The sequence below is a fragment of the Dama dama genome, chromosome 12, assembly GCF_033118175.1.
Source record: "Dama dama isolate Ldn47 chromosome 12, ASM3311817v1, whole genome shotgun sequence".
Lineage (NCBI taxonomy): Eukaryota > Metazoa > Chordata > Mammalia > Artiodactyla > Cervidae > Dama > Dama dama.
In genome coordinates, this window is record NC_083692.1 from 96,851,176 (window position 1) to 96,877,972 (window position 26,797).

Consider the following 26,797-nt stretch of genomic DNA (forward strand, 5'->3'; position numbering starts at 1 on the left):
TATATAGTTGTATTATTTTTTTTAATTTATTTTTAATTGAAGGATAATTGCTTAGTTGTATTATTATTATCCTGTTTTGATTTTGTGGGATATGTGGGGAAATTCAAATTTTAGGTAGGGCTAACCAAAAGTCTCAAAACAGATTTGTTTTGTATTTATAATGTTATATATATGAGTATGAAATCCTTATATAAGTTTTCCTTAAACTCATACCTCTTGCAAGTGGAGGAATAAAGGTTGAGGCTTTTTACTGGGTAAAGATTAAATATGTAAGTGCCATCTTTGAACAGTCTCTTCTCAGAATGTGCCTAATGTATATACATTTACTGATTCAGCTTGGTGAATAAGACAAGATCAGGGATTTGAAAATGCCTAGATGTATTTAATTATGGGAAAGAATACATGTTTTGAAAGATAAAAGGGAGAGATAAAATTAGATCAAGAAGAAAAATTAGCATCATGACAGCATATTTATTATTATTTCAGTGTTAACTGAATGTTTTTCTTTTTCAGTCCTATGACAATGGGCTGGCACAGGGAGCTGGACTTGAATCTCATGGTAAGGCATCTTAAAATCAGTGGGTGTGTGGTTTCTCTTGTTTCTCTAAATAACATCGTGGTATCTCCAACATGTAGGACCTCAGAAGTTTGTCCCGACCCTTGATGCAGCCTGGTTATCTTCTTTCCTACTTCTCCCTGTTGACACTGTTGTGCCAACTTGAGCCTCTTCTAGGTCAGTAATCATTCAGAGATTATTCAGACCAGAATGTTCAAACAGTATTTTCTACTAATCTTTTCAACTGTTAGCTGCATGAAAACATCTTGGGAGGATTTAAGAAATTGTTAGAAAACAGCAAGTTTTCTTTTTTGGTGTAATACTAAAAAGCTAGATACAGAATATTGAACATGAATCAATGAATCTGAAGAAGAAAAATTTTTCTACCTTCTTTAATGTAATTGTACTAAGTCATAGTGATAAGACGTTTTTCTGTATGGCACATGTTCACTGCATACACTAATACAGTCTCTCTCACATTTTCCCTCAATTTTGACAGAACCAGAAGAGTGAGCAATAGTCAGTCTGTTAGCACATCAATAGCCTGAGCTCTTTCAAGTGGAAAATTTTCATGTAGAAGAAAATATACTTCCATGCTCCTTAAAAAAAAAAAGAAAAAGACTCAGGTCAGGGAGGCTTTCTGAATGAACTTACTTCCTCTCTCTCACAGCCGTGCTTTTGTGCTCACTTGGTGTGTCCGTCCCTCTGCTAGCACAGTGGCGTGGACAGAACACATCCGTATCCAGGTCTCAGCCCTAGCACTAGGGGTGCGACTTAGGCTCCTCACCGAGTCGCTCAGAGGCTCTCGTCTTTCTTGGTCAGAGACGTGAGGGAAACTGGTTTGGAAAGCACAGAGCAGGTCTGAAAGCTTTTTAACCATAATGCTTGTGCTTCGCCAGGACCTGGCCTCTCGGGTCTGTCCTCCCTGTCACGTTCCCACGCCTCCTTCAGTGCTGTTGGCAGAGCGTGTGTCACAGAGGGGCATATAAAGCACTGGGATTTTCCTCTGAAGCCATCCTGTAATTAGGACGTCTTAATTCTTGTGTGTGCCTGAGTCTGTACGAGACTGGGGTGGCAGTGGTGATTGTGTCACTGGTTGTCACCTCTTGGTAAGGAGGGATATGCTTACAGTTGCACAAAGAGGAAATCTGTCATCTGTCTGATGGAAAAAAAAAGGCTTGCTGAGTCACACAAGTAGTGATTTTGAGTCCATTTGACTCAAGTAGGCTCCCACCCAACAAGACCATCATTGATGAACTGTGGTTCATGCCTAAAAGCTTACATCTTCCTTTTACCTGTCTTTTTGGGTTGGTAGGTTTCAGGACTAAAGCTGTAGAGGGAAGGGCTTCCTTGTCGGGGTGCCAAGGTACCGGATATGCTGCAGAAGGGTTATCGGCCTGCCAGGCTTGCTCCTTGCTCACTCAGTTTTTGGGGCAGCCAAGACCTGGGTGTCTAGAGCTCCTCGGCGCAGCACTGTTTCCTACAGATGCGTTAATGTTCTTGTGAGCTGACGGGCTGAGAAGTACTGTTCTGGAAGGCTTTGGTATAGCCTCCCCTCCTTGTCTTATCCCTAGCTACACTGGCAAGAGAGACCTCCTTCTAAAAACTAGTACTGGAGCTTGGGCACTCTGTGAAGGCGTCTTTGTTCTCCTTTCTTTCCATCAGAGAGTATCAGGTTTGAGCAGCCGTCTCTCCTTCACATCCCAGAGAATGTACTCTCACTTTCTGGTGTCTGTTCTACAAGTCTCTTGCGCTGCTAAGCGTCTCCTCAGCCACGGTGCCCACTAACGTCCTTCACAATAGTGAGCTCAGACCCCGTCTTCTCAGACGTTTTTACAGATGCCAGCTTTCCTCTTTGTGCAACTGTAAGCATATTCCACTTACTAAGTGGTGATGACCAGTGACACAGTTGCTATTGCCACCCCAATCTTCACTTCACATCCTCCAGGTAATGGCTCAAACGGTATTTTTGGATAAGCCCCCTATTTAAAATTGCAAACCAACCACAAACACAGCTCATTTTTAGAATTGCAAACCAACCATATATACATATCCCATTCTCTATCTGGAAATCTTTCTCTTATTTGTATGTGCCTTAATACTCTCTTACTGTTAATGCCTTCGATAAAGGAGGTTATTTATTTCTCAGCCTGTCTAACCTCACAGCCCACAAGAACATTAAAACATCTATCTGTAGGACACAGTGGTGCCCCGAGGAGCTCTAAACACCCAGGTCTTGGCTGCCCCAAAAGCTGAGCGAGCAAGGGGCAAGTGAGCAATAGCTTGGCAGGCCTGTAACCCTTCTTCAACTCAGGCATAATGAACAAAGGTTAGAATTTGGATCATTATTATGAGAAGCAGTTCTTAAATTGTACTATAATATAATGATGGGATGTTCTCGAAATTTTTTGAAGCTTGTAGGAATCATTGACCTAATTCTGTTAATATTTAGCCTTAAAAGCATATTCTGGTTGAGTTCTTGTGCCTGCTCTTTTAGTAATGTTTCTTAATATACTTACTGTCAGAATGTTACCTATCTTTTGCTGTTTTTGTGTCTGCCTCTTATACTCTTCTAATATGCTACTTTTAATCCAGGTTTTTAGAACTGGCTTTTTATGATTGTTTAGACAGGAACTTGTTAGGAATAAATGTTGATAAGTGGGTTTTAGCTTAAAGCATAGACTTTGTAATTACCGTTTGGCTCTTCAGAGTCCAAGCTTACTTCAGAAGTTGTTATTTTCAAAATCTGGTTGCTTGGGCAAAGTAAAGAGTATTTTTATTTTGAATTGTTCTGGCTTGCTTTAAACAATTCCAACAATTATTTTGGAGAGTAGCAATTAAATACCTCTTTATTTCTTGGTGTAGTTAGTTTTAAAAATTATGTACTTTCTGTTAGAGGCTTTATATTTAATGATGTGTAATACTTAAGTCATGGGCAGCTTCATAAAAGAGAAATTGAGACTAGTAGGTCATTGAAGGAGGAATAAGACTGATAGTTGCTGAATAGAAATTAATCTAAAAGGTTATATTTGTTTTACTTTTGTTTTAATACACTCATTGCTAACATAGATCTTCCTCTTTTTTTTCTCCATTGGGAAAAAAATCTGAAGACTAAATAGTTCTTACAGTGACCCTTTATTTATTTGTTTGTTTGTTTTTATTTTTTGACAGTGACCATTTTAGTGTGATAGCAGCCTTACATTTTCTAGAGCGAATGCTCACTTTTCCTTTGCCAGAGAATATAGCCAAGATTTGTAACACCAAAAGGAGAACTGCAAAATGAGGCATATTAGGAACAATCTATTTAAAGAGCTAGAATTAATAAAAATCCGTAGATGAAGTTGTAATAAATTGGAAATATGGAGTATTTTCAGATTGTTTGGAGTTGACATCAGATAGTGCCAATGGAAAGTGGTGGAATTTTTTTGTTTGTTTTTTCCTATGTGGAAAAATACTGGCTTTTCATTTCCTGAGGAAAGTAGTTACTTTTGTGACTGTATTGGTTCCTTTGATGCTATAGCATTTTACTAAACTTAGGGGTGTAAGACAAGGCAGATTTGTTCTCATAGCTCCAGAGGCAGAAGTCTGAACTGCACCTTACAGGGCTTCAGATCAAGGTGTCAGCAGGGTGGGCTCTTTCTGGGGGCACAGGGGTCTGTTCCCTCACCTCGGTCAGCCTCTGGGGACTGCTGGCGTTCTTTGGTGTGCCGTCACAGCACTTGGGTCTCTGCTTCCATCGCCTCCTTCTTGATTGTGGTTTAATCTCTATCTGTCCCTCTCTTACAGGGACACTTGTGGTTACATTTAGGGTGGCCCCCATCCAGATTAATCTCCCCATCTCAAATCCGTAACTTCCATCACGTTTTCATAGTCCCTTTTGTCGTATAAGGAAACGTGCCCGTGTTCCAGGGATTAGGACCTGGGTATCACTGGGTCGTGGTGGAAGGCGGGTGGGGAGTTTTTCAGTCTAGCATGGTGAGCATGGATACGTATTGTGCATCTACTTCCAGATAAGAGTTTTCTTCTCCACCCCCAACACACACACACTCTTTTGCTTTCCCTTTTCTATTCCTTTGTTTAAGGAACTTTTCTTCCTTAAGATAACTTAAGGCTTCCCCTAAGATAAACTTAAGGGCTTCCTTTGTGGCTCAGCTGGTAAAGAATCTGCCTGCAATGTGGGAGACCTGGGTTTGATCCCTGGGTTGGGAAGATCCACTAGAGAAGGGAAAGGCTGCCCACCCCAGTATTCTGGCCTGGAGAATCCCATGGACTGTATTATAATAGTCCGTGGGGTTGCAAAGAGTCGAACACAACTGAGCGACTTTCACTTTTTCTTCTTTCAGTTTCTGAAGCTGACTGCGTTTAAGCCTCTAGTTTATGTTACATGTAAAAATTAGTCTGTAGCTTAGGCAGATGGGACCTTAGTTCATGAACAGTACACTGTGATTTTTAAGGGAATTACACTCAGGTGTAAGAGTGGCAGACAGGAAATAGTAGTCCTAGACTTTAGTTTCAGCTCTCCTATTAACCATAAAATTTTGAACTGCTTTCTAAATCTTACATTTTTCATTTAAAAAAATGATTCTTTTAAATTATTTAAAAATTTTTTCTGTTTCATCAAGTTTATATTGAAGACTTCAGTGCCTAGTGGTTATTTTAAATAGTGAATTTAAGTAAATAAAATGGTAATATAAAAACTATCTTTTAATTTTACTTTTCTTTCACTGCTTTCTAGAATTACTTAACCATTTTTTTCTTCAATCATTTCATATTACTTTCCTAGACATCTAGTAAGTTTAAAGTACTGTGTGGTTTTAATTAACAGGAGGATCGACTTTTTGTGGCATTGCATCACTGTGCCTGATGGGTAAACTGGAAGAAGTTTTCTCAGAAAAAGAATTGAACAGGATAAAACGGTGGTGTATAATGAGACAGCAGAATGGCTATCATGGAAGGCCTAATAAGCCTGTTGACACCTGTTACTCTTTTTGGGTGGGAGCAACTCTAAAGGTAAGAGAAATAATAAAAATGAGAAACTTTTACTCTTTGTTAATAAAAACTGTGCTTAAAGAGTTTGGTCTTTGTAATGTTCATTAAATATTGTTAGGTTAAAGCCAAAAAGTTTTTCCTGTTGCTTTGGCAAAGCTGGTCACTCACTGTATGGTTTTTCCACAGAAGTCAGTTATCTGTTGTACTACTTAAAAATTTTTATTCTTATAAAACCCTAGTGCCTAGAACCTATATAAGAAACTAGGTGTAGTGTTATAAAAAGCTTGTAACTGAAACTTACCAGTAGTCCCCCTAGATGGACGATCTGTCTGAACATACCAGTAAAGGATTTATGGGAAAATTCCTTAAAAGATAAACCATGGGTAATTCCTTTAAAAACTATTTAAAGTTTTCTGTTTTTTATTCATTTATTTGTATAAGCCTTCTGAAATGTATTCATTAATATGGTCATACATTTTCCCCATCTCTGCTACCTTTTGATATGTGTAAATCCATAAGATTATTAGCCATTGAGTACCCACAAGTTTTCTGTATCCTAAAATTGCAAGTATCACCTAGGCCTGATATTCTGGAATCTAACAAAAGTATATTTATCATCTATATAACATGTTAATTTTTTCTCTTAAAATTTATACATGTGGTTAAAATAAATAAAGAAAGCAGAATGTTTTTTCTGTTCTCACTTCTAGTACCATTCATCTGGTGCACCATTTTAATTTTTTTAATTATGGAAAATTTCAAACATAGTGAAAAGACAAAATGGTGTATAATGAACACTTAGTATGTTCAGTAGCCAATTTCAGCAGTTCTTATCTCAAAGCCAGCCTTCATTCATTCATACAGCTACTCACTTTCCTCCTCACTGTATTATTTTAAAGCAATTCCTAGATAACCCCTTTCTACTTTATCTGGAAATTCTTCAGTACAATCATTAAACAAAGATAGCTTTTTAAAGAATGGAGATGTAATATTCTGTCTTCTAAAAATTCAGCCATAATGCCTTATTATCATTAAATATCAAGTCAGGATGATGTATATTTTCTATTGCATCACATCAAGAGGAATATAATATAATCAGTCTCTGGTTGTCTCTCCTTTTTGATCTAAGGGCTCCAGAGTTGTCAAAGCTGATTTATCCATTATAAAGTTCCCCATCAACCTGTTTTTCTTCCCTTTTTTTTATGGTGGTAAAATATATGTAATGTAACATCTATCAGTTTAACTATTTGTAAGTACAGATCAGTGTTGTGTAATCATTACCATTATCTATACCCCAAACATTCTCATCACCCTAAACCTAAACTCTGCTCACTAAACGATAGCTCCCCTTTCTCCCATTCCTCCAGCCCCTGGTAACCCCTTTTCTGCTTTCTGTCTCTATGAATTTGCTTATTCTAGGTACATCATATAAGTAGAATTATGTAATATGTATCCTGTGTCTGGCTTATATTTCTCAAGATCCATCAATATTGTCACATATATCACAATTTCATTCCTTTTTATGGTTGAGTAATATTCTGCTGTATGTATATACCACATTATGTTTATCTCTTCATCTGCTGATGGACACTTGGATTGTTTCCACCTTTTGGCTTTTGTGAATAAGGTGGTTATGAGCATTGGTATAAAATATCTTTTCAAGTCCCTGCTTTCATTTTTTCTGGGTAATTAACTAGGAGTGGAATTGCTGGATTATATGGTAATTATGTGTTCAAATTTTTGAGGCACCAACAAACTGTTTTTCACAATGGCTGCACCATTTTACATTCCACCTGGTGATGTATAAGGGTTCCAGTTTCTCTACATCTTCACCAATGCTTGTTTCTTCCATTTTTTTATAATAGCCATCCTAATGGGTATGGACATGAATTTGAGCAAGTTCTGGGAGATGGTGAAGGACAGGGAACCCTGGCGTGTTGCAGTCCATGGGGTCGCAAAGAGTCGGACATGACTGAGTGACTGAACTGAACTGAATAATGAGTGATACCAAGCATCTTTTGATGTGCTTATTGACCATCTTTATATCTTCTTTGTAGAAATGTCCGATTTATCTATTTTTTTCTTTTGTTGCCAGGGCTTTTGGTTGTTATTCCATGAAATAATTGCCAGATCCAATATTATGAAGATTTTCCCCAATGTTTTATTGCAACAGTTTTTAGTTTTAACTGTTAAGTTTAGGTCTTTGATCCACTTCGAGTTAATTTTTGTAATGATATAAATCAAGGACTTCAGCTTCATCTTTTTACATGTGGTATCCAGCTTTCCTAGTACTATTTATTGTAAAGACAGTTCTGTACCCATTAAGTGGTGTTGGCACCCTTGCTGAAAGTCACCTACCTGATGTGTGTGTGAGAGTTTATTTCTGGGCTCTCCATTCTATTGCATTGGTCCTTGCTATTTTAATTACTGTAGCATTCTAAGTTGCATTATCAAGAAGTATGAGTCCTCAACGTTTTTCTTTTTAAAGATTTTTTTGGCTCTTCAGCCAAAACAGCATTTTTCTTTTAAACATTGTTTTTGCAATTTCCTACGAATTTTAGGATTGGCTTTCCCATTTCTTAGGAAAAAGGCTGTTCACATTTGTGTGGAGAGTGCATTGAATCTACAGACTGCTTTGGGTAGTGTTGACATCTTAACACTGTCTTCCTATCCATGATGATGGGATGCTTTTCCATTTATTTAGATCTTTAATCTCATTCACCAGTGTTTTATAGTATTTTGCGTACTAAGCTTTTACCTCCATGGATAAGTGTATTCTCAAGTATTTAGTGGCTTCTTTTAGAAGCGTTATAAGTAGGATTGCTTTCTTAGTTGCCTTTTGGATTGTTTGTTGCTGGTGTGTAAAACCTTCATCGTCTTCTTACAGAATGGTTTTAGCAGCCATTGAGCATCATTCCTTAGATCCGTTATGTCATTGGGGGTTGTATTCTATCATTCCCTGTAAATTTACTAACTAGTGTCCTTCTGTAAAGAATTTCACTTTAACTTAAGATGTGGTTGTACAGAGAAAAACAGGTGGTTATTTATTTTAATTTTAATAGTGTTCATTCCGTCCATTGAGTTGGTTCTCTAGCATCCTCTAAAGTTTTCCAATAAAATAATTGGATTTTAGGGTTTTTTTCTTTTGTACCCTTTGAGTACCATTGTGAACTCATAGATTTTAATATGTTTTATCTGTTTTAGTCCATTACATTATTCTTGTTAATGCTCAGATTGTCCCATCTCTAACCAGTAGGAGCCCCTTCAGGTTTGTTCTTGAGTCTTTTTGTATGATTTTGGTGGCCTTTGACAACTTTCTAGAGGCAACTTTTAAAAATTTTAATTCTTGTGGATAACTTTAAATAACCTTAAACATGCTGATTGCTTGACTTAGCACATTTAGACATTATCTTTGATTCCCAGCAGTGAAAAATGAAGATTTTGGTCTCCTTTTTTTCCAGCAAATTGTTACTGGGTTTTTTGTTTTTTTTTTAAGTTCTGAACCTTTTCTCTTCCACTTCCTTCTAAATCTGTCAGTTTACTTTTATTTGTGTAATGTCAAGTTAGGTAACATTTGTATTTTGCTCAGTAACAATGATCAAATATTTTATGCTTTGCCTGTAGGTTGATTTTAAAATTTGAAAACTAATAATCACTTATTAGAATTGTGTAAATATTCTTTATTGCTTAACCAAGTAAGATTAGAGTTTCTTCTTTCCCTGTAGTGACCCATGTGCCACTTGATACTAGAAAGTGTTTCTAGTATCAAGTCTAAAGAGTCACTGCTTATATTCTATTATTAAATCAAAATGAATGAATAAGTTTGTTTCTTATTAGTACCATAACTTTCTAATTGGTTTTATTTTGCTTTTTGAGACATGATACTGCTTTGTTAATTTTTTAATACTTTTTGTGGCTCTTTGATTAATATTATTAACACACTTTTAGCTGCTTTGTGACACTTGAGCTTTCTTATGTGCTCACCATCCCTTGACCCTCTTCTCTTCACAATTTGATTTATCCTTTATTTTTTCTATTTAATAGGATCTTGGGAGAAAGAACAATACATGTCGTGAATCTTTAAGCTACTTAATTTTTTATGCTAAAATTGTATTTGTCTCACCTTTTATCTTTCTTAATTAAAGAGCTTTAATTTTTTGCTGTTCTCAAAATTGTCTTTAGCAATGTGGTTAATAATTTTTATTGTCCTTTTTTAAAAAATATTTTTACTTATCATTACTATAGTTCATAACTAACAGTTCAGAAATCTATTATTAAGAGTTAGAATATGGATAAATAAAATTGCCCTTGTAAAAATAACTGGTGAAGTTGAACACATTGGCAAGTTGTGTTTTGAATATGTTGCAGAGAAGTCATTTGGATCTGTTTCAAAAGAAAGAAATAGTGAGTGGGTCACGAAAATGAGAGTAGATGATTTTTTAAAAGTTAATGTGGTTGATAATTTTAAATGTTCCAAGTCCCTTAGGCTTGCTTTGAGAGCCTTAACTAGAGAAAAGTGTTTTTTAGATTATATATATCTGAAATTTGAGCCATGGGTTGATATGAAAGTTTTATGTCAATAAATTTATATTTGTTACTGTCGTTTCAGCTTCTGAAAATTTTCCAGTATACTAATTTTGAGAAAAATAGAAATTACATCTTATCAACTCAAGACCGCCTCGTTGGTGGATTTGCCAAGTGGCCAGATAGTCATCCAGGTAATTTATTTTTTGTGTAAATCCAGAGCAACCTTTGTTTTATTTATTGAATAGATCTTTAAGTGTTTGTCAGAAAGGGTATATGATAGAAAATATAGCCACAGTTATAAACTTACTTTAAGTAAGGTTTTTAAGAAGGTAAATTGTTTAAGTTTACAGTAGATTTAGGATCTTCAGGGTGTAAAGGAAGGGTTTAATTATCAAGATACTGGTATAGTTTGCCATTTTTCCCAAATATTTCACTTAGCAATGTATTATTTTATTGCAGACAATAAGACAGGTGGTCTGAATGGTCCCAATTCAAAATAGAATAATTTGGTTCATCCAAAATCTTTAGGAGTATTAGCTGTCACTTGAGCTATGTGTAGAATAAATTACTCTTAAATCCAAGAGAGAACTAATTCTTATTCTTTTCAGAAATCATTCTCCAAGCTACTTCCCCCTCCCTCTTAGGTTTCAAAACCTCCAGTAAAATGATCTATTTACAGCCTCCAAAATCTGAATTCAAGAGTTTGTTAAAAATAAGTCAGAACACTGACACTTTTGATAATCAGATTGACAAAGTATTAGCTATAAATACATGAAACTAGATTCAAGAAATGATTGCTTTTACAACATTGCAATAATATCATGGTTTTTATTGTTAGCCTAGAACCTCTTTACCTCATCTCTTGTCATAGAACTATTACAGTTAGAATATGTACCTGAATTGAAATACAAATAAAGGGCTCATGGAATCATACTTGTGTACCTGAAGAGAGCAGGAATATTTCCTTATATCCATATTTACTTGTTTTTTCATGCAAAATATGCTTCTTAAAAAAAAAAGTACAGTGCTTTTTATTTCTAAGTGTTAGAAAGTGTTAGTTGCTCAGTCATGTCCAACTTTTTGCGACCCCATGGACTGTAGCCCACCAGGCCCCCATCCATGGGATTTTCCAGGCAAGAATACTGGAGTGGGTTGCCATTTCCTCCTCCAGGGGATCGTCCCAAGCCAGGGATCAGACCCAGGTCTCTTGCATCTCCTGCACTGTCAGGTGGGTTCTTTACTGCTAGCGCCACCTGGGAATATTTAGAATTTTTTGGCGTCTGTAACCCATAGCTGTAAATATGTTTTAAAAGTTCCTCAAGAAAACAATTGTTTTGGTATCAATTCCATTGTTTTCAATCAGTACATGGTGCTATTTTAACAAATAATGAGAATAGGGAAATGACACTCTTGAAAAACATTTCTTATATAAACATTGAGATACATTTTGATTTTTTACAATCAAATTTTTAACTTTTTTAAAAGAAAATTCTTGGAGCTTTTTTGTAGAGAGGTCAGTTGCTAAGTTTAGTATTTGTGTAAATAATTGGTTGTAATATTCTTTATAGATATGTTGCAATGTCTTCTAATCCTATATATTACAGAGCATAGAAATCGTTGTATGATAAATTGAATTTATGTGGAAAAAGATTTGTTTCCAGAGCTGTTACAAAAATTATTTTAATAGGATTTTTTAAATTAGCTTATTCTTGGTTCTAATAAATCAATCTATTGACAGATTTGACACAAAAGAGATTTTACATACATTAACAGGAAAAACTTATGAAAGGAATTAAGTTTTACTATGAAGAAAATGTATATTTCTACATCTAAAGTGCTCAAATACATCACCACCTACAGATGAGATTATTATTTATTTTTAAGGTTTGAAATGTTTAACTTCTATTTCATTAACTTTTATAAAAAATCCTTTTGATAAGGATAACAGCTGATCTATCAATAGAAACCCTCCAGGCCAGAAGGGAATGGCAGGACGTATTGAAAGTAATGAAAGAGAATAACCTACAACCTAGATTACTGTATCCAGCAAGGATCTCATTCAGATATGAAGGAGAATTCAAAAGCTTTACAATCAAGCAAAAGCTGAGAGAATTCAGCACCACCAAACCAGCTCTTCAACAAATGCTAAAGGATCTTCTCTAGACAGGAAATGCAGAAAGGTTGTATAAACGTGAACCCAAAACAACAAAGTAAATGGCAACGGGACCACACCTATCAATAATTACCCTAAATGTAAATGGGTTGAATGCCCCAACCAAAAGACAAAGATTGGCTGAATGGATACAAAAACAAGACCCCTATATATGCTGTCTACAAGAGACCCACCTCAAAACAAGAGACCCATACAGACTAAAAGTGAAGGGCTGGAAAAAAATATTTCATGCAAACGGAGACCAAAAGAAAGCAGGAGTCGCAATACTCATATCAGATAAAATAGACTTTCAAATAAAGGATGTGAAAAGAGACAAAGAAGGACACTACATAATGATCAAAGGATCAATCCAAGAAGAAGATATAACAATTATAAATATATATGCACCCAACATAGGAGCACCGCAATATGTGCGGCAAACACTAACGAGTATGAAAGAGGAAATTAATAGTAACACAGTAATAGTGGGAGACTTTAATACTCCACTCACAACTATGGATAGATCAACTAAACAGAAAATTAACAAGGAAACACAAACCTTAAATGACACAATGGACCAGCTAGACCTAATTGATATCTATAGGACATTTCACCCCAAAACAATCAACTTCACCTTTTTCTCAAGTGCACACGGAACATTCTCCAGAATAGATCACATCCTGGGCCATAAATCTGGTCTTGGAAAATTAAAAAAAATTGAAATCATTCCAGTCATCTTTTCTGACCACAGTGCAGTAAGATTAGATCTCAATTACAGGAAAAAAATTGTTAAAACTTCAAACATATGGAGGCTAAATAACACGCTTCTGAATAACCAACAAATCATAGAAGAAATCCAAAAAGAAATCAAAATATGTATAGAAGTGAATGAAAATGAAAACACAACAACCCAAAACCTATGGGACACTGTAAAAGCAGTGCTAAGGGGAAGGTTCATAGCATTACAGGCTTACATCAAGAAACAAGAAAAAAACCAAATAAATAACCTAACTCTACACCTAAAGCAATTAGAGAAGGAAGAAATGAAGAACCCCAGGGTTAGCAGAAGGAAAGAAATCTTAAAAATCAGGGCAGAAATAAATGCAAAGGAAACTAAAGAGACCATAGCAAAAATCAACAAAGCTAAAAGCTGGTTTTTTGAAAAAATAAACAAAATTGACAAACCATTAGCAAGACTCATTAAGAAGCAAAGAGAGAAGAACCAAATTAACAAAATTAGAAATGAAAATGGAGAGATCACAACAGACAACACTAATATACAAAGGATCATAAGAGACTACTACCAGCAGCTCTATGCCAATAAAATGGACAACTTGGATGAAATGGACAAATTCTTAGAAAAGTCTAACTTTCCAAAACTGAACCAGGAAGAAATAGAAGATCTTAACAGACCCATCACAAGCAAGGAAATCGAAACTGTAATCAAAAATCTTCCAGCAAACAAAAGCCCAGGACCAGATGGCTTCACAGCTGAATTCTACCAAAAATTTAGAGAAGAGCTAACACCTATCTTACTCAAACTCTTCCAGAAAATTGCAGATGAAGGTAAGCTTCCAAACTCATTCTATGAGGCCACCATCACCCTAATTCCAAAACCAGACAAAGATGCCACAAAAAAAGAAAACTACAGGCCAATATCACTGATGAACATAGATGCAAAAATCCTTAACAAAATTCTAGCAAACAGAATCCAACAACATATTAAAAAGATCATACAGCATGACCAAGTGGGCTTTATCCCAGGAATGCAAGGATTCTTTAATATCCACAAATCAATCAATGTAATACACCACATTAACAAATTGAAAGATAAAAACCATATGATTATCTCAATAGATGCAGAGAAAGCCTTTGACAAAATTCAACACTCATTTATGATTAAAACTCTCCAAAAAGCAGGAATAGAAGGAACATACCTCAACATAATAAAAGCTATATATGACAAACCCACAGCAAGCATCACCCTCAATGGTGAAAAATTGAAAGCATTTCCCCTGAAATCAGGAACAAGACAAGGGTGCCCACTCTCACCACTACTATTCAACATAGTGTTGGAAGTTCTGGCCACAGCAATCAGAGCAGAAAAAGAAGTAAAAGGAATCCAGATAGGAAAAGAAGAAGTGAAACTCTCACTGTTTGCAGATGACATGATCCTCTACATAGAAAACCCTAAAGACTCTTCCAGAAAATTACTAGAGCTAATCAATGAATATAGTAAAGTTGCAGGATATAAAATTAACACACAGAAATCCCTTGCATTCCTATATACTAACAATGAAAAAACAGAAAGAGAAATTAAGGAAACAATACCATTCACCATTGCAACAAAAAGAATAAAATACTTAGGAGTATATCTACCTAAAGAAACAAAAGACCTATACATAGAAAACTATAAAACACTGATGAAAGAAATCAAAGAGGACACAAACAGATGGAGAAACATACCGTGTTCATGGATTGGAAGAATCAATATTGTCAAAATGGCTATTCTACCCAAAGCAGTCTATAGATTCAATGCAATCCCTATCAAGCTACCAACGGTATTTTTCATAGAACTAGACCAAAGAATTTCACAATTTGTATGGAAATACAAAAAACCTCGAATAGCCAAAGTAATCTTGAGAAAGAAGAATGGAACTGGAGGAATCAACCTGCCTGACTTCAGACTCTACTACAAAGCCACAGTCATCAAGACAGTATGGTACTGGCACAAAGACAGAAATATAGATCAATGGAACAGAATAGAAAGCCCAGAGATAAATCCACGAACCTATGGACACCTTATCTTTGACAAAGGAGGCAAGGATATACAATGGAAAAAAGACAACCTCTTTAACAAGTGGTGCTGGGAAAACTGGTCAACCACTTGTAAAAGAATGAAACTAAAACACTTTCTAACACCGTACACAAAAATAAACTCAAAATGGATTAAAGATCTAAATGTAAGACCAGAAACTATAAAACTCCTAGAGGAGAACATAGGCAAAACACTCTCCGACATAAATCACAGCAAGATCCTCTATGACCCACCTCCCAGAATATTGGAAATAAAAGCAAAACTAAACAAATGGGACCTAATGAAACTTAAAAGCTTTTGCACTACAAAGGAAACTATAAGCAAGGTGAAAAGACAACCCTCAGATTGGGAGAAAATAATAGCAAATGAAGAAACAGACAAAGGATTAATCTCAAAAATATAAAAGCAACTCCTGCAGCTCAATTCCAGAAAAATAAATGACCCAATCAAAAAATGGGCCAAAGAACTAAACAGACATTTCTCCAAAGAAGACATACAGATGGCTAAAAAACACATGAAAAGATGCTCAACATCACTCAATATCAGAGAAATGCAAATCAAAACCACAATGAGGTACCATTACACGCCAGTCAGGATGGCTGCTATCCAAAAGTCTACAAGCAATAAATGCTGGAGAGGGTGTGGAGAAAAGGGAACCCTCTTAACACTGTTGGTGGGAATGCAAACTAGTACAGCCGCTATGGAAAACAGTGTGGAGATTTCTTTAAAAACTGGAAATAGAACTGCCATATGACCCAGCAATCCCACTTCTGGGCATACACACTGAGGAAACCAGATCTGAACGAGACACGTGCACCCCAATGTTCATCGCAGCACTGTTTATAATAGCCAGGACATGGAAGCAACCTAGATGCCCATCAGCAGACGAATGGATAAGGAAGCTGTGGTACATATATACCATGGAATATTACTCAGCCATTAAAAAGAATTCATTTGAACCAGTCCTAATGAGATGGATGAAGCTGGAGCCCCTTATACAGAGTGAAGTAAGCCAGAAAGATAAAGAACATTACAGCATACTAACACATATATATGGAATTTAGAAAGATGGTAACGACAACCCTATATGCAAAACAGAAAAAGAGACACAGAAATACAGAACAGACTTTTGAACTCTGTGGGAGAATGTGAGGGTGGGATATTTCAAAAGAACAGCATGTATACTATCTATGGTGAAACAGATCACCAGCCCAGGTGGGATGCATGAGACAAGTGCTCGGGCCTGGTGCACTGGGAAGACCCAGAGGAATCGGGTGGAGAGGGAGGTGGGAGCGGGGATCGGGATGGGGAATACATGTAAATCCATGGCTGATTCATATCAATGTATGACAAAACCCACTGAAATGTTGTGAAGTGACTGGCCTCCAACTAACAAAAAAAAAAAAAAACAAATAAACCCTTAAAAAAAAAAAATCCTTTTGAGGAATAAAAATTTATTTTTACATTACCTGGAACATGTAAGAGCCTATTTTACATTATCATGAGTGTATTTTCTGTTGCATTTTTTTCCTAGAAAAGTTTTCTCATTTCTAGACAATAAAATTTAATGTTGCTTTGTGCCTTTTGTAATTTAACATAACTGCAAGAAAAATATAATAGGAAAAATCAAATTTTTTTTGTGTGTGTGTGAAAATTAGAGGAAATTGAGCTGGAAGAAGTCTTAAGCATTCTCTGAAAAAAACATAAAAGGGGATTAACGTGGACCTAACTGGTGAAATAACTTTTGCACAAATAACTCTGAATAAGTACAACTATCTATCATTCCTTTTATGAAAAGTAAATGATATTTATGTAAGTCAACCTTTCTCTTTAATTCTTTTGATACACTTTGACTTGGTAAGATGTTTTGAACCTTAATAGCCTATGAAGCTTTAAATAATGACCAACTCAAAAATAGAAAAAAATTTTGACTAGTACAAAATCTATTTTTTGTAAGTGTTCCCGTAACAGCGGAACTCTGAGCACTTTTAGGACTCCATATAAGGCTGTCATGCAGGCAAGAGCTGTGTGATTTCAGTGGTCATTTAATGGGAGAAAGTTAGTGCCCCTGAAAGATGGGAAACTGTAGTAAGGCCAGTGCGGAAGAATCGTTCTGGTGTGAACAGTCACATTATTACAACCAAACAGAAGGTCTGAGCTTGTTTTTATTATCAGGTCGGATATTTTTAGAGTGACTGACATTACTTGAAATAGGAAAATTAAATATAGTACAGCATTCCAGAATGGGTTATTTTGCCCAGGCTTCTTCCGTTTAACACAGTGTTGGCATTGTGTGGTTTAGGAATTGTCAGAGTTAGAACTTAGCAGGGAATGCAGTGCTACTTAGATTCTGAGGTTTGTTTATTTTCATTTTTAAGAAGAAAAGTTCCTTTTATGATAGAAACATCTTTGTTTCCATAGTCTGTTGTCAGCAAAAGAGAAAACCCATTAGAGTGAGGAATCTTTGCTAGTTCTCTTCCTGTTTATTCTTCAGTCACAGAAGATGTTGGTGGACTCACTCCTTAAGCTAGGAACTGTTTTCCTTGTTAGTGATATTTTCTTGAATATCATCTGATTTTGGTCATCTAGTTTTTTAAAATTTGAGGTTTGAGACTTTGAGAAAGCAAATATTTCAAAACTATTTAGTATTTTTCTAAATTTATTTTAATGTAGTGATGGGCTGATAAGTAGCTAAATATTTTGTACAAATATACCTGTTGTGATTAAAAAAAATGTCTTATTTTCAGATGCTTTGCATGCATACTTTGGAATTTGTGGCCTGTCACTAATGGAGGAAAGTGGCATTTGTAAGGTTCATCCTGCCCTGAATGTAAGCACACGGACTTCTGAGCGCCTGCGAGATCTCCATCAGAGCTGGAAAACCAAGGACTCTAAACAGTGCTCAGAGGACGTACACATCTCCACATGACTAGCTTTAGATTGGGGGGTGGTGGGGAGGATTTGTAGCCTAACTGTAGCTCGAGGTTAAAAGCCATGTGTAACCAAGTGTGCTCTTTTTTAAGAGGTAGTCTTACAGTCGAACGCTGATGTCACTTTGGGGTATGGTCTTGAGCCAGTAACCTTTGTACCCGGTTTCAAGAAAATCTTTGCTGAAGTTTGAACCACAGTGGACTCCATCGTGGTTCTTAAATGTTTATACTGTATTTCTAAGTTCTTTGAGGCAAATTAACTGTATGTATGTAGGTTATCTTTTTTTTAAAAAAACAAAAACAAAAAACTTCAGTACAGAATTGTATCATATTATAAAATGGACATGAATCTTCAAAAGAAGTTTACAGTTCACATAGCGTTGGTAATCTTCAGGTGAGCACTTAGTGATCATTTAAAAAGCTTGACTGCTTATGGTGGAACATTGCTTTAATGAATTAAGTATCTGGGGTTATTCTCTGAAAACAGATGATCCCATAATTTTTAAAAGAAGAATGACTTATTTTGTCTTATTCTCAAGTGAAATGTGCCAATTAAACTTTTGTGGGCTATACAAATGAAATTAACTTCATAGCAAGAATGAATAGGCTTAACTAATACAGTAATTTCCTAAAGGAAGATTGTTATAAAAAGACTATTAGGTAACTGAGGAGAAAGTAATTTAACTGTATGTGATTGTGAATGGGAAAGTTTTGTGCTGTGTGGGTCATCTGTTTTAGATGTTGCTGGGGTAAATAACAGTTATGTTTGATTTTAATCTCGAATCATTAGTCGCTTTTTTTTTTCCCCTTTCTGCAGAGAAAGCCATCTTACCTAGAGGGAAGAACATTTAGTGGTTTTGTTTCTTTTTCTGAGATAAATTGTAAACTGTATTTTTATAACTGAGTTATTTTTAACCATTTGGTTTTTTATTGTTGTTGTTGTTGCTCCCAGTGTTTTAGCTTTTCTCATTTCAAACTGATGATTTTCTAATTTTTTTAAGTTAAATAAGTAAACATTTAAGTGAAAAAAAAAGCACCACTCAATTAAATTTAATGGTATAGCTCCATACACAGTCATTCATATTTTTGTAATATTTTCAGGTAAGTGGGAAGGTAATGTATCCCTTAGAGGTTAAGGACTGGGGTTTGCTTTCATTGTTCTGTTTTCTTCATTCTGTGACCTACCTGAATTATAAGGGAGTGGTATAAAAACTTACCTTTATTAGTATTCAGTTTATCAATGAATCACACCCATCACCGTTTGCTCAGTGACAAAGTTACGAGAGCAGTTCTGAAACGGAGAAGGAAATCACTTCACCAGAGGGACTAGGTTCAAGTTAAAATCTTGGTGAAAATAAATGTTGGATTTTTAGGTTTACAAGTAAAGTATCAGGATAAAAACTAAATTACTAGTATCAGTGTTTATGTATTATTGTAATATCTAAATTTTCCCTTTTTTAGTGGTGAAAAAAAGTACCCTTAAATAATGATCCCAGGGGAAACCTAGTATATACTTGACAAAATGATTCATTTATTATTCACATGCTTAGTTTAAACCTCAGTTTGCCAAAGTCAACTCTTTTTTTTTTTTAATAGAAATAAAATCAGAGAACTGATGGTGGGGAAAGATGTCATCCTTCCATGAATTATTCCAGTTTGCACTGGTTTAAATCCTGACAAATTAAGACACTTACATCTCAAACTAAGACATTTCTTAGACATCAGGAATTAAAATGGCACGTATGTAATGGCTTTAGAACTATATAAAAAGCCCCCCCTTTTTTTTTTCCTGAATTGCCATTAGTGGTTGGAAGCTTAAAAAAGTTAGTATCTATATTTGTATGAAGTAGAATTCCAAGGTCAGAGTATTTCATAAAACTGCTAAATGTTTTCTAACTCCTTGTATAATTTAGTAGCATAAGATTATATATTACAGTGCGATTCTAATTAATGTGCTCTTGAGAGGTATTCTTAAGGAACTGTCGCCCAGCGAGTGTTCACTTCCACAGCAGCACAGTGACCAAAAATCCACCAGGCCACTGTGAGTTGTGGAGAAGCTATTCCCAACTTTTTCTAAATAGTTACTTACAGGAAAGTATGAATAAAGTAAATTGTAAGCACTATTTCATATGTATACTTGATCTTTAGCAGCGGTAATAGAACGAGAAGGGGGATTATGAAGTCTCAGTCAGTCTGTTCCCTGTGCTCTTTCCCCACCTCCAGGATGGTATTTTTTTAAACTGTGGTAGAACCCTTGTTTTGGGCATCTGCATGAAAACAAGGTTGATCAGGTCGTTAAAACACAATTCAACCTATTTATCATCTAAAAGTGCTTTTAGACTTGACCTATAATATGTGTACATTTTAATTAGATCTTTAAACAATCATTTATAAATATTTAAACTCAAATAGAAATTTTTTCCAACAGGGGTACATCGTTTGAAACTATGGTTTGTTGGGTCTGATAACATTTGCGTGTCATTATCGTAAAGAGGTGTTCTGGAGTCAGATAACTGGGGTTTAAGTCCCAGGTCTGCCAGTTCACCAGTGTCGTACTGGACCATAACTTCCCCTTTGATACAGTGAGGTGAGTGGATCTAACAAGGCTTTCTGAAGGTCAGATGTGTGCGTGCTAAGTTGTTTCAGTCATGTCCAACTCTGTGACCTTCGTGGACTGTAGCCCGCCAGGCTCCTCTGTCCAGGGGATTCTCCAGGCACGGATACTGGAGTGGGTTGCCATTTCCTTCTCCAGAAGGTCAGATGAGATAATACATATTAAGTACTTAGCATACTACCTGAATACAGTAAACCCCTAATTATAATTTCTGTTATAACCATCTTCAAATTGTTTTTAAAACCTCTCTTTTCTATAATAGAGATCCCACAGAATTGAAACTCTAGGAAGACGATTTGCAGCAGTGTAGTTTCTGAATATTGTCATTCGACCCTAGAGTAACTAGCATCACCACAGATCCCATTCTACAAAACCAGATGACAGGGTGGCCCCGTGAACTTCAAAATACAGTGTTGGACAACCCACTGACCAGCATAGTTTCAGCATCTGTGTGGGAGGAAGTGAAAGGCAGGCAGCTGGTTTCTGTCAGCCTTGAGAACAGAGCTATAACACTGCCCACAGTTTTCTCACTAGAAAGTGCAGCGGGCCAGTCTGAGCAAAAGCTGAAACTGGAAGGGGTCGAACAGGTCCCCACATGCAGCAAGTGTTAGATCAGTGTGGTCTGGTCATTGTGCAGGAGCAGCCTGGGCCCTGTTCTGTTTGCGTCTTAAACCTAATGAGACAAAGCCCTGCTCGAGTTAGAATCCAGAGTGGACCGGATAGGTCCCAGAGGACAAAGAGGAGAGAGAGTCCAGATACATAGGAAGAAAGGTCAGTACACATAGACATGGTACGTGGACATAGATGATCACTCTGTGAAAGTGAAACAGGAACTTGCAGGGCCAGAGAACAAAGACGAGGCATCCTAGGGCCCCGCTTCCCCTCAAAAGTACAGGAAGACTCAATTGGTCAAAACAACCTGAGAAGGAGTACTGTCAAATCCTCTTCAGGATTGTCTTGAGGAATAGGAAGAGGAGAGCCCGGTGTCCCCTCAGACAGTGACAGCACACCAGAAGGACATGACCACAAGACTATGAAAAAGCTATTGTGACAGGAAATGTATAGTTTCAGAACAAGATCAGTAAAAATGGGAAAAGCTAAGAATTACATAATCAAGTCTTAAAAACTGGAGGAAAAAGCAAACCTGAAGAAGTGGAAGGAAGGGATTAAAAGAAATGGGGAAAGGGGGAATGGGGAAGATGCGATAAGACAAACAGACTTTCTAACAAAAAAAGGAAAAGTTTCAATAGCAAGAGAAATAACCATAAACCAGGAAAAATTTCAAAATTATATCACTAAGTAATTTTATATGATACATTAGAAAATAATAACTTTTCTTAGAAAAATGCCAATTGCCGAGATTACCCAGTTGAAACAGACATTTGAAACAAATGGGCTTTTTACCAAAACAGTATCAGGCCCAGATTGTTTCAAGGGTATTTCTACCAGACTGTCATGAAATAATCCTAATATTGTTTAAACAATTCCAGGGGCTATTTAAGAGACTCTTGAACCCCAAAGGGTAAGAAAATACAAACAAAAAAAGACTTCTAAATTCATTTTGTAAAGTGAACACGATGGCATTTTTTAAAACCTAACAAAGATTGTACCAAAGAGAAAATTATAGACTGATCTTACATGAATATATCAGTGCATAAATGTTAACAATACATTGGCAAATAATTCAAAAGCACTATTAAGTCATGATTAATTTGGGTTTATTATAAGAATGCAGGAATAATATTAGTACATTATGTTAAAGAGTTAAGGAGAAAAATAGTGATTATTTCCATCTTTGCAGCAAAGATAATTGACAAAATTGAGCATTCATATGTTAAATATACTCAATAAGCAGAAACTTTTGAGTAATTCATTTTACATGTACTTCTCCCCAGAAGCCAGCATGTTAATGTTGAGAGAGGCTTTCCAACTAAAGTCAGGAACAAGGCCTAGTACCTCTATTACTTAATTTTGTGTTGGAGGTTTTAGTCTGTGAAATTAGATGAAAGACTTGTGAACTGAAAAGGTAGAGGGAAACTATTTGCAAATATAATTTTACATCTGGAAAACCTAAAGGAATTTGTTGGAAATCTATGAGAACTTGGTATAAGTAGCAGTTGCATGCAACTAATACGTAAATATCAGTAGCTTTCACCAGGCATAGAGGAGTGCATGCTCTGATGCCATTTAGATGCAGTTCAGAACGGGCAGAATTAATCATGAGTGATGTCAGAAATCAGTGCCCTTTAGTCACTACCTCACTTCTCCAATGTAAGCACCATCATGACTTAAATCACCATCTGTTTTTGAACTTTCTCTGAGTGAAGTCAGAGAAGGCAATGGCAACCCCCTCCAGTACTCGCCTGGACTCCGTCCACGGGGTCACGAAGAGTCAGACACGGTGAGCAACTTCACTTTCACTTTTCACTTTCACGCATCGGAGAAGGAAATGGCAACCCACTCCAGTGTTCTTGCCTGGAGAATCCCAGGGACCGGGGAGCCTGGTGGGCTGCCGTCTCTGGAGTCGCACAGAGTCAGACACGACTAAAGCGCCTTAGCAGCAGCTGAATGGAGTCATAATGGACGCATTAGTTCTCATCTGGTTTCTTTTGCCCCACAGGGACTGGAAGAGCACACGGCAGGGCGTGTGGTGCTGGTGATGTTGTTTCATGATCTGGGTGCTGGTTACATAGGTGCATTCACTTTATGAATATCAAGCTGGACACTTAAGATTTGTGCACTTTTCTGTGTGTGTAATTATAGTTCAATAAAAATATCTACTAAAAAGAATAAAAAACTTTACATATAAACCTAAGCTAGTTAGAAGGTGTGCTTAAAGAGAAGATTCCTCTTAATGATTACAAAAAAACGAACAGAAACCACGTATCTATAAAATTAAGATGTCCACAACCTGTATGGAGAAAATCATAAAACTCGTAAAAGTCCTCCAGGTGGCTCTGGTGCACATTGAAATTTGAGAACCAATCACTGATTTAGAAAAAGTACCTTGGAAGGAGGAAGAAGTAAGAACCCCATAATTATTTGCAAATTTAAATTGTAAAAAGTTTTAGGTAACGGTTGAGTGTGATTCAACACTGTGGTCTTTGCTCCCACCCTAAAAAGGTCAGTATGATCTTAGTCTGTAGTAATAGGGTTGAAAGGTAATGAAGGCTCAGCGGTGCTAAGAAAATGCAGATTTTCTCAAATGGACCCAGGCTTCATTCGCCCATGTCTTTGACTATAAAAGGGTAGACGAGGTTAAGGAGCAGGACCGTTTGCATTTGTCAGCTAAGTGATCTCTCTCTTCTGGTATCAGGGTTTTGTTTTGTTTTTCCTTCTGCTCCTTGTCCGTGTGTATGTGCCCCCTGGCAGGCAGTAGGGGGAGTCGGGGGGACTCTGGCGGTTGCTGCGCTGATGTGGTGCCTGCTGGGCGTCTGCCGCTGGTCTAGTATGGCCTTACCAGGTGGATTTCTGCCATTTGCTTCTGATCACACAGTCCCAGGGCTATGGCCTTTTTGCTCTAATCCCAGGCCACCACCAATCTCCCTGATTTTAGTGAGACTTCTCTGTACCCACCAGTCCCCTACACATGCCATCCCATCTCTTTGGCCTTTGCAGAAACTCCTGGGTCTTTATTCCTGAAACAAACATGGTCTTCATTTCATATATCTGGTAACCTCCCCTCCCACGTCAGTTTTACTGAGCCACACTGGATGTAGAGGAAAGCGAAAACTGTTTCTCCTGGGACTTCAGGTCACAGGGGCACCACATAAATATATGTCTACATATTTTAAGAGTTAGAATTCACGCTAGGGAATTACATTCTTTTGTGGCTCAGCTGGTAAAGAATCTGCCTGCAATGTGGGAGACCCGGGTTTCATCCTTGGGTTGGGAAAATCCTCTGGAGAAGGGAAAGGCTACCCATTCCAGTATTCTGGCCTGGAGAATTCCATGGGACAGTCCATGGAGTCACAAAGAGTCAGACATGACTGAGCAACTTTCATTTTTCAAACTAACAAGTATGTCATAATGACAGAGATTGGGGGTTGGGCAGCAAGTGATGCAGAATAATTGTGAATAGGTTAAGTGCACGATTAATTTCACTTTCCCCTCCAGGCCATGATTTGGCAATGACTGCTGCTCATTTGAAGCAGAAGAGGCAAAGGGAAAAGGCATCCCCTGACTTGCCAGCCCTGGCTCCCTGCCGTGGTTAGAGATATCAGCAGAATGCGTATCCACTTTCTTTTCTTTTTGGAGGGAGTGTAGGAGGTGACTCTTGCACACACACCCACCCCCAAACTTGATCTTTCTCCATCCCCCTGCACCTCTTCCATCCCAACATGAGGTTACTCCACACAGTCCGAGCCAAGTTGTCTTTGCCCACATCATGTGTCCGGCCTCCTTACCCACCACCGTCACCCTATCAAGCATCTCAAGGGAAACAGGCTGAAGTCTGGAAATCTTGGCCTCCTCAGGGGTCACAGCCCATGGCCAGCCCTCCCCCAGCAGAGGCACCCTCGCACACCTTGAAGGGCTGGCTCTCTTATGCTGTGACAAGATCCACAGCGCCTCCAGCTCCCCCAGGCAGCTGCTCCGTCGTCCCACCGGGCCCCAGGGTGCACACAGTAGCAGCACAGTCCAGAGAGCCACGTACAGGGCCTGCGAGTGGGCTCCCGTTGGAGTTCCGTGACCCCTGGTGCCTGGGGGAACGCTCCGGAAAGGGGGCCCGGCAGCCTCACGGGGAGCACTGCAGTGGGGCCTTTGTGCCCAGATCTGAGGGCAGTACTGATATCGCCAGCCTCTGTTGCTGGTTTCCTGCACGGCTGTCTAGACCTTGCTAGTAGGCAGTCCACACACCTCCACGCCATCTCTTTCATCCTCTGCACTTCCCAAGGGCTGAGAGTAATAAGATTTCTCATCTTTGTGTGTAGCAGGGACTTCTTTGTTTCCCAAGTTCTCTCTACCATTGCCTTGATAGGTTAACTGGAATTTGATTTAGAAAATTAAGTGACAGAGGCTGGCTTTATGATTTTTATTTTTATTTTGCTGCAGACTAATAAGTTGCTTATTGCTTCTCCTTCTCCTTGCTGTAATATGCTAAACCTCTCAGGGTAAACGAGTGCCTCTGGTGTTACGGGAACTGCAAAGGCAAAAGCAGCGCCAGGGTGCTCAGTTAGTGCCCCGCCCATTGAAGCACCCCTTCAGTAGAAGCAGGGCTGCTAAGATGAAGGAGGTGACACCACCACGCTCTGTACTGTCAGTTTCACGGGACCACATATCAAAATGGTTTGAAGTGGGAAGATTAGGCTCTCCAGGGGGCCAAGAAGAAACGGGCCATATAGAGCACATTCAGATACTTGAGAGCCACTCTGTGGAATAAGGTTTAGATTCATTGCCAACTCCAGAATGTGTTTAGTGGGGGCTTAGGGAGTGGCCATCAGGAAGAAGGTGAGGCCTAAAGGACTTCCTTGAAGCTGATTTGCGTGTTAACAGACTGTTTATTATGTTTGTTTGAGTAGGCTTCAGAGAGCAGGTGAGGATTGGGGGGGGGGGGGGGGGGGGTTAATCCTTGTGTATACCCCTCGTTTGTCACAGTCTGGCTCCACCAGGAACTGCACCACTCAAATCTTTAAATATGTAAAACAAATAATATTTTTTGAATAGTGGAATTGATAAAGGAATCACAATGAGAAAGATAAAGAACTTTGCAACATCAGAACTGCATGAAGCTGGAATGGAACCAGTCAGCTCCCTGCCCCAGAGAAGGTGAGCTCAGCTGGAAGGCAGGAACTGAGCAGAGGCCCGCAGGCTGGCCATGTGCGGCTAAGCTTGTTTTTAGATGATGATCCATTTGGACAGCAAAATATCAAAGAGGAAAACAAACACCATGATTTTAGAGCATGACTCCATTTCTAAAGTCAGCATTCCTAATGCCTGTTCTTGAACAAACTGCATTTTCAGAGTAAACAAATAATGTGGGAAATTTCCTCTTTTCCGAAAAACTCTCAATTTAAAAGGAATGATGGGAGACGGGGCGGGGGGGGGGGGGGGGTGGTGTTTGAAAAGAACTATTTTACAAATTCTCATGGATTCTAGGCAAAAAATCATCAGTGGATACTGAGGCCATTAGGAGAAAAATTGATGGGAAACTACAAAATGGAAGACTCAGACTCCCCGCACTTGAGCCCACGAATCGGTCCTGCCATCTCCA

The 26,797-nt window shown here is 37.7% G+C and overlaps 1 protein-coding gene across 1 annotated transcript in view; it reads left to right on the forward strand.

Annotated features, from left to right (window-relative positions):
* Positions 1–18,876, forward strand: part of PGGT1B (protein geranylgeranyltransferase type I subunit beta) — a 56,754-nt gene extending 37,878 nt beyond the window's left edge. The window contains exons 6-9 of the mRNA XM_061158188.1: positions 514–559; positions 5,382–5,566; positions 10,155–10,263; positions 17,790–18,876. Of these exons, the coding sequence (XP_061014171.1) occupies positions 514–559; positions 5,382–5,566; positions 10,155–10,263; positions 17,790–17,971 (522 nt within the window). The 3' untranslated portion in view covers positions 17,972–18,876. The remainder of the gene's footprint in view (positions 1–513; positions 560–5,381; positions 5,567–10,154; positions 10,264–17,789) is intronic.
* The last annotated feature ends 7,921 nt before the right edge of the window (positions 18,877–26,797 follow it).